We start from the raw sequence: 10,160 nt of genomic DNA on the forward strand, positions 1-10,160 counted from the left end.
GAATGATTGCCTTTAAGCAGGTTCCAGTAATGGATGTATTGATGTGGTACTTGTGTGTCTGCAGCATCTATAAGAAACAAAAAAATATAGGGATTGGAATATTTCAATGTTAGTAATAATAGCGGAAAAACCAAATTTATTAGTCATATTGGGTAAATTAAGCATCGAATATCTGCACATTGTTGAATATCATTTACCTGTTAATTATAGACGATATGCAAGAGTGTGATTACATTTGCGCACCGCCTCTTATGACTACCAACAAACTAACTGACCACGAAAGCGACATTCTGCAATATTGTATGATAGTACGTAAAGTACGGTTTGGGAAAACAACCTAATTTTTGATGAGTAAGAGCGTAATAGCATAAATTAAAAGTGATCTTTTATTAATTTGTTTGCTAAAATGAAAGCTATTTTGCTTAAAGGCATGTAATGTGATGAGCAATGCAAATAGTATGAAAATTCATTTCATCAAGTTCATATGGCATATTAGAATCTACAATTAGTTGTGAAAAAATTGAAATTGCTATTCCTGATACTGACTGCACGCCATGCAAAATATTTTACATTATTATCAAATATTTAGGCGGAAAATAACTTTATAAGAAAAGAGGAAGGACTAGTTAAGTAATGGACAATGCAATTTTATTACATACCTTCTCTAAAGGATCCATAAAAGAAATTCCATTTTTCATTCTCATTACTGGAAATTATTAATTTTGCTCTGACATCCAAGCATAGAATGAATGTCAGTAACAGAAAATAGAAACCTGCTAGTTTCCAGCTGGCCTATTGTTGAAGTCCTATAATCATAACATATAAAACATAACTTATTTTTGAGTCATAGATGATTTGGGCGAGTAAAATTCAAAATGCTGCTTGACTGATGGTCATATCACACTAATATAATGAATTGCTAACCACAGAGAGCCCATTTTGAAGAGATGTACAAGACTAGGTAAACAATATAAAAAGAATATCACATTGACTCTGGTGTAGTAAGAGCGTAATGGCCTAAGAGTAATGGAAAACCTAAGGCAAGAAACATTTGAATCATTCTTGACAGTTTCTCAAATGCCCATCATTTAGTGTAAGACTGTTCTCCGAGCATTGCTAAAAGAATTTCATCTACAGGAATATTCAAAATTAAAAACCTTGTTCACTGAATTTTACTGAATTATGACAATTCACAGATAAGAATTTTCCAAATTATCACATTAGAAGCCTATTTTTGTGCAATATGCCTGTGATTTTATTCTATAAATTTCAAATGATCAAACCGAAAGCTTTATTAAATTTCTCAAAAAATCATCAATTGCGGATTATAAAAAATTTACATACCTATAATTGGCACACAATTGCTTGCAATAATCATAAAATTATTTTACAATATGCCGTAGTTCTGAGAAGCATGGAAGAAGTTTCACCGTACAAACTGGTGGATACCTTTAAAGATTCGAATTTATACCATGCATGAGCCCAATAGTTTGAAATGAATTGTGAATTTATTTAATTTCATAGCATTTGTAATGAAGGTTTACCCTGGGCGACTACATATTGTTCTAATTATGGAAATCACGTTGCATCGTTGTTACTTGACGATAATAAATTCAAATAGCCACGTATGTGGCATATACAAGGAGTTTAATCAATGACAAAGATGGTGAACGGGAATGGATGCAATGAAATGTTTACTTTTTATCAAAGTAAACGTTACCATGCTTTCATTTTGATTCGCAGCAATTAATGATCAATTTAAATGCAGTAATTTCAGAAATTTAATTCAACTGATAGTAAAAAAATATACATTGGTAAACATCTAACAGGTTTGATGTCTAAAATGTTTCATGTGCAGAAATTGGCAGTCATTCTGGCCGTTTGAAGAGAGTTTCTGATGGGCGACGTCCTGATGTATTAAAATATGAGGAACTTCAATTTTAGAACCCATTTATTCCAAAACTACTGTGCAGTTTAAGGCAAAACTCTCCAGAACACTATCTTCATCAATATAGAACTATAATAATCAGAAAAAGTCTAAATTTGGAAAACAAATTTTTCGCCGATTTTCGCCAAAACAACCAAGTCTATAGTCCATGAAATTTTGCAATTTTCGAGAAAAATTTTTTTCTTTATAAATCAAGAAATTAATTTATTGCGGTAGAGAATTATTCGTTGACTATTATAAAATTATCTAGACGGTTCCTGATTGCGTCATTTTTGAGATAAAACAAAAAAGTAAAACTGAGATAAGATTTTAACGGTATGGAATTGAAAAGGAATGAAATATGAAAGTTCAGTAATTGAGCATATGAAATTGTTTCATTAAATTTTACAACAGAACTATCAATGTTTTCAACCGTAAAAAGGAATTTATTTTTAAAATAATTGTTCCTGATTTTCATTTAAGCAACAGTAACTTTCAAAATTAAAAACCTTTGTTCACTGAATGTTTTGATTAATTGCAATTCAGAGATAAGAGTTGCCAAAAATTATCATATTGGAAAGGTATTTTCGTGCAATATGCAGTGTTTTTATTTCACAATTTTTAAATGTAAAAACCGACGACTTTATCAAATTACTCAAAAAATCATTGATTGCGTGTTATTGAAAATTTACATACCTTTAAATGGCACAGAATTGCTTGCTGTAATCGCAAAATCATTTTACAATACGCTGCAGTTTATGACAAGCATGGAATATGTTCCTCTGTACTTATTACTGCATACCTCTAAACATTCCAACAAATACCATGTATGAGCCCAATAATTTGACATCAATTGTGAATATATTTGTTTTCCTAGCATTTGTAATGAAGTTTCACCCTGGGCGACTACATATTATACTAATTATGCAAATCGTCATTGCATCGTTGTTACTTAGCGAAAGTTCAATCAAATAGCCACACAAGTAGTATCAATCAGATACGTAATCAATGAAAAACATGGCAATTAGGATCACATTCCAGAAAATGTTTGCTTTTCAACAAACAAAACAGTTACAACGGATATGTTTTCATTCGAAGCAATTAATGATTAGTTAAAAGCAATAATTTCAGAATTTCAGTTGATCGTAAAAAATCAGTAAATTAGTAGAAATCTGATGGAATCCATATCAAAAATGTCTCATGTGCTGTAATTGGCAGTAATTGCTGCCGTTGAAAGAGATTTACTGATGGAAAAATTCCCTATGTATTAAGATAGGCAGTAGACAGCTTTGGAGTGCATTTATTCTACAACTATTGGGTTTTTTCTAATGGAACTAATGGCACAACGTTATTGGTAATCATTGTGAATGTATAGAAATAAAAAAAGCTCCAAATTTCGAGCAAAAGACTTTCGGCGAATTTTGCAAAAGCACCTAGTCTATTGCCCATGAAATTAGTAATTTTCGAGAAAAACCTTTTTCTCCAAAAATTGACTTTATGAACATCAATCTTTCGAAACGATTAAAAGAGTACAATAAACGTATCCCAGCGGTTCCCGGTTGCGTATTTCTCGAGACATCCCGAAAAAAGTGGGAAGCATACCTATGTATTAAAATAGGCAATATTCTAAATTTAGAGGCCGTTTATTCCACAACTACTAAGTAGTTTGGGTTGAAAATACAGAAAGCACTTTCTTTTATCAATATGAAACTATATCGATCAAATAAATTCTAAATTTTGAAAACAACGTTTTTACCGATTTGCTCAAAATGACTTTTATTTAATTTTGATTTGGTTGGTTCCTCATTTAATTATGCAAGTACTTTCATGATTATTCCTTATTTTTATGTTTGATAGAACCTGTTGCAAACAAAAGTGTCTATATTCATCCCATGATTCACACACAGGTGAACTGTATTTATTCCATGAGACCTCAGTCTATCTCAGATAAGTTACTGCGCTGTAACTCATCAGACTCATCAAGTACAAAAGCTATCGATTCATTTTCTCAAACTTTTATTTCGACAGGTGGCAAAAGATACAGAAATAGAAATTGAAGTACACTATTGATTATACAGTGAACAGCGCTCGCACGCGCTACGACACCTCATTGCTCTAACTGCAACAATAACTGTGAACTCTTCCACACCACTACAAATACATAAACATACACATATATATTTTTTTTATTTATTGCTATATGTTGCAATTGTTTACAACTGTTGTTAGTTCGAAAATCAAAACGTGCATGAGCTACGATTGCTCTGTAGAAGTTGCTTGCAGTTTGTGATTATCACCCAATTGCGTGGATGACAAGAAATATTTTTGCATGCTGGCATGATAAGAGATTTATTCCTCACATTAAGGAATACCATCAGAAGACAAAAAAATCAAGCAAAATACTACTCATAATTGACAATGCTCCTCACCTCAGTAGCGAATTAATAGAACATGAAAATGGCTTGCACAAAGTTGTGTGTTTCCACCTAATATTCCACCTAATTGCTTGCTCAGCCAATGCATCAAGCTGTTATTCAAAGTTCAAAAAAGCGGTATAGGAAGGAGCTCTTGCAAAGAATTGGCCTTTCAGATGCTGACGGAGACAATATGGTGTCACAGCATAGGAGCATAAATTTGAAAGATTGCTCCTACATAACTGTGCAAGTGTGGAGCTGGATTTCAGGATCACCTTCGATCGTATTATAGAATAAACCACTTGGTTACAATAAAGAATGCGTAATCTAGTCGACAGATTACGATGATGACTTTTCAGGTGTGAAAGTAATGGTCAAATATCCTGAGTTATTGTAGGATGAAGTCGAGTAGTTGCTAATCGTTGAGGATACCCCATTACTTGGAACATTAACTGAGAATAAAATACTCGAAGCAGTGGCAAACGATTAAAATGGAGATGTCGATGTGTCTGATAAACAAAATGAACGGTTGGGCCATTCAAAAGCATATTCTTGCCTTAAAATCGTTTTCAAGTGGATGAAACAGCAGAAAGAATTCAGCGCTACTCAACTGATGCTAATGAGACATATTTGTCATGTCCCTGCAAAGAAGAAGCTAACGTCGTTCAAACAGAAGCGTACTGCTGATTATATAGAATATGACACAAACTAAACCTGGTGCTTTCTGAATGAGACGCTGAAGAATATAATCGACAAGGTAAATTACCGCTGCATGCAACTGAAGCCAGTAAAGGGCAAATAATGTTGCATAATAAATGGAATGTCTGCTATTCTGCGTCTAATTGAGGATAACAGCTATAAACGTTTCAATTATGTACATATATTTTAAAAACATTCAAAATGCATGATTATCTCAAAATATGATTATCCGAAGGACCCCCAAAAATCTGTCGGGAAAATTATAGTTCACTGTATTTTCCAAAGAGAAACGCTGAAAGCAAAACAGGCAATTGATTATGAATTCTATTCTAATATTCACTCACTCAACTGATTTCATTGCTTGGATCCATCTCGTCCATCTACAAAAAATTAATAAAGAATAATTAGAAGTTTTGAAATAAAATCACATTTCTCTGCAATTTTGCTTCATGTCGTCCGCGTCTCCTTTCTTGTATGCATCTGCAAAAATGACAAAATTTAAAACAAAATGTTCCCCTTACATGCAAGTTAATGGTTATGAATACACTACACTTACACATGCTATGCTAAATTGAAAATAACATTTTCAAGCAATAATGAGCAAAATCAAAAATGCAACTTATCTTAATAGCCGTTTTTTCATCATTCATGTCTATCACATTCATTTGATGCTATTCTAAGCCACAATGAATTATTTGCAAGACATTAAAATAAAATAAACAAAAGAAGACGTATCTGTTTTATGCATACACAACGGACTTTTCAGGGAAAATTTCTCATAGTTTAGCAACAGCAAACCATTAGCTTACAAATGCTACAAATGAAGCCTACTCAGTGAACGCTATCTGGCGCAACAGTCTCTTCAGTAAAACAAACAAGTATGTTGCTGTATATAAGATGTGGATTTCACGAAAGCTGAATTTGCATACTTGAAAAACAACCCTTTACACCCTAGCGTTATGGAACATAGCTTAACCGCACTTAAACTTAACTTCCTTTTACCCACTCACCTCGATAAAGTTGCAGAAACCTTCAATAAAAAATGGTCATTAATCTGAAATAAATTTCAACAATAATAAACGAGTCTGATTATTGAACATTTAAAACAACCGCCAACGAATAACTCATTAAATTTGACGCAAATACAGTTTTCTTGAAAATTATTTTCATCTCCATCTCGAATATGCGATTTAAGAAATTCATATTAGAATGACCAATTATTTCAAATATTCAAACATCGCCCTGCATCTGTCTCACTTATAACAGATTAACTATTTTAGTTATTTAGCATCTTAATAACATTTCCAACAAACGGTCTGCCAACTTATACGTAGAACTTCAAAACTCATGAGATAGCATTGCTTAATAATGCACTCAATATCTATTTTCAGTTATATTATTTCAATTACGAAATAAGTGAAGAGACGCGTAACTGAACTAAATAAGCGTCTTCTCCTGCTCGTCTTATTTATCTGCTATTCTATACCACAACGAACCATTTTCTAGAAATTATAATAAAATAAACAAAAAAACGATTCTGCATTATGGGCCTACGGCCGTCTTTTCGGTGAAAACTCCATACTGTTCACTCACAGCATACCGTTAGCCAACAATCTTTGCAACTTATGTCGAAAAAGCAAATGCATAGCACACATATAAATCTGCATAAAATTCATTGGTGAACAAGTACTATTTCGATTGTTCACTCTGCTCAGCGGACATAATTTTGGTGTACGCTAGTTAAAAAGCACCAAATAGCTATACCGCGCAAGCAAATTTGTATGTCAACGAAACAGGGCCCACTTCAGTTTGCCTTCAGATAGCATAATTCAAATAAATTAAACAATCAAATATTTCTGTTAATCATTATAATCGGCATGTATCATTAAAGTTAAGAATAGTCTTATAAAGTGCAAAAGTTGAAATCAGTTGTTAGAAATTCATATTGCCATTATCAGTGTTTATTTTATCATAAATCATCAATGCCTACGTAAATTATCAAACCATAAGCATGATTTATCATTTAATATTTTAATTACTGATAAAAGAAAACCTAGTATTTAGTTATCATATATGTCAAGCGTAGTTTAAACTGTTTTAATAAACAATCTTAAACTTGGTGAAAAATTATCTGTATTTTGGACTGAAAAAATCGCTTTCAAAAAAAGGAATACATTTCACAGAAAATATACAATTAAGAAATTAATTTCATACGATTTAAATATAAATACACTTGTGCAAACAATAAGAAAACAAAAAACATTAATTTAAACATTTACCTCAATGCACATTCTTTTAAACTGATTCTTGCGCATTCTGGACACTTTGCAACTTCTTCTAGTCAAATAGTATTCTATATGTTCCATTTGTTATAAACTTAGTAAGCAGCAAAACATTTTGATCTCCAGGAGTGATTAATGTTTGACAGACAATGACAACATGAACTATATTATAAACTATGCAAACAGCCTCTGCTCTTCTTTAATTTGTATGCAACAGTTTTATCGGTGAGTTGCATACCAATATACTGTACATTAGATATCCTAAATATTTTTAACTTCATTGCATTACTGTATTCGTGAATTCTGAAGCATAAAAAATTTGATTTGCATAACAAACAAACAACGCCCTTACTTATTCAGTCATTTAAGTAAAGTGCACAATAAATATCCATGCTGAGCATTCAGACAAAATACAGAATAATTTCAAGTTTAATACTTTAATTTAGATAGATCATTTGCTAGATATGGTCCTAACCGGGGGAAATTTTGCCTGAATTTTTCAACTGGTTGTTAAAAATCGTTTTCCCATTGGATGATAATGGCGTAGGTTCTCATTGCACAAGATGAGGTCAATAGCAATAAAAGTTCCTGTTCGACCAATTCCAGCACTGTAAATAGGAAAATTATTAAAATAAAAGATAAAGCAAAATAAACAAAAATTGCAAAAGTAAAAACGGAAATTGTGTAAATTTTCTTTTAGAAAAAAAAGGTGAACATACCTGCAATGGACAATCAGGGGACGTTTGTCAGTCATGCCAGATTCAAGTTGATTGATTTCTTCGAGAAAATTAACAACAGTACCAGGATTGGGCGGAACCCCATGATCCGGCCAGGCCAAAAATTGGTAATGGTAAACAAGACGAAATTCGGCTTCATCGTTGACAATTTTCTGCAAGCGTAATGTGCGTATTGCAAAATCTGGAGTCATCCTTTCTATCAGCAACGACAAACAGATCTCCTTATTGAATCCAGTGTTCCACGACTGGCCCTCTTCAGGCCAATAACGCACACATTTCGTTTGTATCTATTGCAAAGAATAAAAAAAAATTATGCAGACAACAAAAATGCAGTATCATAATGAAATAAATCACTTTTCCACGTTCAATTTCTTTCATAGTCATCACTATAATTCGAGAATGCTCTTACCAAACCATTAGCCAGAAATCATCGATAGTGTTGTTCAGACAACCTTGCATTGAGATATACAGTCGGCGCTTGAAATTAGCGGTTGTTCGTTCCAGAGAAAACCGCAAATTTCGAATTCCGCGAATGCATGCCCCTCATTGTTCATTTGCTTCGCTGATGCATTATAGTCCTACGCAATTGCCTGTAAACTGATGTTAAGGAACGTTAATTGATTTTCAAGCTACGCATTCATCATATATTTATTTTTTAAACATACAATAGTCTATAATTAATATGCATATAACAGTCTACAATGCAATTCTTAACAATATAACAGACTAAATGGGGGAAGCGTCCCGCATGCATGTCGCCAAATGTGCATGGACTATCCGGCGCATTGTTTTGAAAAACATCGTTATCAGAAGTTGTTTCATCGTTTTCTTCATTTTATCAAGAACTCGTTGATATGCTGCCATAGTTATTTCCAAATCACGCTTAAACTTAATCGCGCGAACCGTATTTGAACTCCTCCAAAAACTTCATCTGCTACCTGCTTCAGTACTAAAAATAACTAAAAAAGCTGCAAACTGGAAAAATAACAATAATATTTGCGCAAATAACTAAAGTATACAATTTAAATTTCCAAATCAAATTATTAAATAAATAACCATTCTTTTTTACAAAATAATTATTGTTTCGTTGAAATCTAAATGTTGTTATAGAGCAATATTAAAGTATATACAATATTGTATTATCAAATAATTATCAGCCCTAAATAATTTTCAAGTATAATTTAAAAATTCTATCATAATTTCAATTTGAATTTAACTATCAAATTTTGATTTCAATTTTTAAAGTAACAACAAAATACGTTTCAAAAATTTATTACGAGAGTCAAATTTATTTTAAAATACGAGAAATTCAAATTTAAAAAGTTCAACACAATATTTAAAAATTACAATATATTGAATTTTTGGAGACACTTTAAAATAATGACTTAAAAATTTACATTTAAAGTTTAAAATTTTGAAAATGCTGTGAACAAGTTCTATTTTATTACAGTTATTTTCACGAGATACAACCAAGTGTTCGCCATCTTTTTTTGCTCTGGTTCGTAAGTGCAACTGCAATTTAACTTTTAGTTTAATTATTAATTAATCATATATGCTTAAATGACAGCTTAATCGAATATATTTTTGCAGTTTATGTGTGATCAAATTTTACTTTTAAAATAAGTGAAAACGAGAATAAGTCGTGTGTAGTTAAGCAAATTATTAAAATTTCGTCTGGAAAGTTGTATCTGTTGTAGAAGATGGATGAATCAAATGCAAGCAAATTGCAGCAAAAGAAACCTGAAGAGGAGGCTGGAACATCGACAGAAAAGAAAGGTAAGCTGAATCGCTTGAAAAAGATGTGGGACGGGCTCATTCAGCACCTTTGTCCCAGAAGAACACGGAATGGCGTTAATTCAGATTCATCGTCAAATGATATTCCAAAATTGACAGTCGTTTTTGATTTGGTGAATTAATCTCATTGGCAATAATTTAAAAATTTTAAATTCGTATTAAACTTCAATCTTTTTAAGGATTCGACGTTGATTTATTCCACAAGAGAAAAACTGTTTAGTAATCAGGGAAAAAATTGATTCATAAGAGTAAATATTTAAATTTATTATCATATTGCTCTAATTGAAAATTATGTTTCAGTATTTCG

The 10,160-nt window shown here is 31.9% G+C and overlaps 4 protein-coding genes across 4 annotated transcripts; 1 reads left to right on the top strand and 3 right to left on the bottom strand.

Moving 5' to 3' along the window:
- Positions 1-422: 422 nt before the first annotated feature.
- Tsp_10596 (conserved hypothetical protein) lies at positions 423-704 on the bottom strand. The gene is made up of 2 exons (XM_003372295.1): positions 660-704; positions 423-545 (listed from the first exon to the last, which is right to left on the bottom strand). Exons 1-2 carry the CDS (start codon positions 702-704, stop codon positions 423-425), a joined length of 168 nt encoding a protein of 55 aa, XP_003372343.1.
- Positions 705-1,273: 569 nt separating this feature from the next.
- On the top strand, positions 1,274-2,015 carry Tsp_10595 (conserved hypothetical protein). Its single transcript, XM_003372296.1, has 4 exons — positions 1,274-1,441; positions 1,539-1,625; positions 1,778-1,829; positions 1,945-2,015. The coding sequence occupies exons 1-4, from the start codon at positions 1,274-1,276 to the stop codon at positions 2,013-2,015; spliced, it is 378 nt and encodes a 125-aa protein (XP_003372344.1).
- A 2,700-nt stretch (positions 2,016-4,715) lies between these two features.
- Tsp_10594 (conserved hypothetical protein) lies at positions 4,716-6,168 on the bottom strand. The gene is made up of 5 exons (XM_003372297.1): positions 6,151-6,168; positions 6,051-6,094; positions 5,469-5,520; positions 5,390-5,420; positions 4,716-4,897 (listed from the first exon to the last, which is right to left on the bottom strand). The coding sequence occupies exons 1-5, from the start codon at positions 6,166-6,168 to the stop codon at positions 4,716-4,718; spliced, it is 327 nt and encodes a 108-aa protein (XP_003372345.1).
- A 1,653-nt stretch (positions 6,169-7,821) lies between these two features.
- Positions 7,822-9,820, bottom strand: Tsp_10593 (protein-tyrosine phosphatase). The gene is made up of 7 exons (XM_003372298.1): positions 9,800-9,820; positions 9,520-9,571; positions 8,949-9,008; positions 8,787-8,887; positions 8,512-8,637; positions 8,042-8,346; positions 7,822-7,930 (listed from the first exon to the last, which is right to left on the bottom strand). The coding sequence occupies exons 1-7, from the start codon at positions 9,818-9,820 to the stop codon at positions 7,822-7,824; spliced, it is 774 nt and encodes a 257-aa protein (XP_003372346.1).
- Between the last annotated feature and the right edge of the window lie 340 nt (positions 9,821-10,160).

The sequence above is a fragment of the Trichinella spiralis genome, assembly GCF_000181795.1.
Source record: "Trichinella spiralis strain ISS 195 chromosome Unknown Scfld9, whole genome shotgun sequence".
Classification (NCBI taxonomy): Eukaryota; Metazoa; Nematoda; class Enoplea; order Trichinellida; family Trichinellidae; genus Trichinella; species Trichinella spiralis.

Bases quoted from the DNA above. Each gene is read 5' to 3' on its own strand.
- Tsp_10596 (XM_003372295.1), bottom strand. From the start codon at position 704: ATGAGAATGAAAAATGGAATTTCTTTTATGGATCCTTTAGAGAAG. The intron at 546-659 runs GTATGTAATAAA...CATGGCGTGCAG, and splicing joins TTATGGATCCTTTAGAGAAG to TCAGTATCAGGAATAGCAAT.
- Tsp_10595 (XM_003372296.1), top strand. From the start codon at position 1,274: ATGATCAAACCGAAAGCTTTATTAAATTTCTCAAAAAATCATCAATTG. The intron at 1,626-1,777 runs GTATGTGGCATA...CAGTAATTTCAG, and splicing joins TAATAAATTCAAATAGCCAC to AAATTTAATTCAACTGATAG. The intron at 1,830-1,944 runs GTTTGATGTCTA...CTTCAATTTTAG, and splicing joins CATTGGTAAACATCTAACAG to AACCCATTTATTCCAAAACT.
- Tsp_10594 (XM_003372297.1), bottom strand. The intron at 5,521-6,050 runs GTGAGTGGGTAA...TCATTTTTGCAG, and splicing joins GTTTCTGCAACTTTATCGAG to ATGCATACAAGAAAGGAGAC. The intron at 4,898-5,389 runs GTTGAGTGAGTG...AACGATTTTAAG, and splicing joins GGATCCAAGCAATGAAATCA to GCAAGAATATGCTTTTGAAT.
- Tsp_10593 (XM_003372298.1), bottom strand. From the start codon at position 9,820: ATGTTCCAGCCTCCTCTTCAG. The intron at 9,009-9,519 runs GTGAAAATAACT...AGTTATTTTTAG, and splicing joins CGAACACTTGGTTGTATCTC to TACTGAAGCAGGTAGCAGAT. The intron at 8,888-8,948 runs GTTTAAGCGTGA...GATAAAATGAAG, and splicing joins AATACGGTTCGCGCGATTAA to AAAACGATGAAACAACTTCT.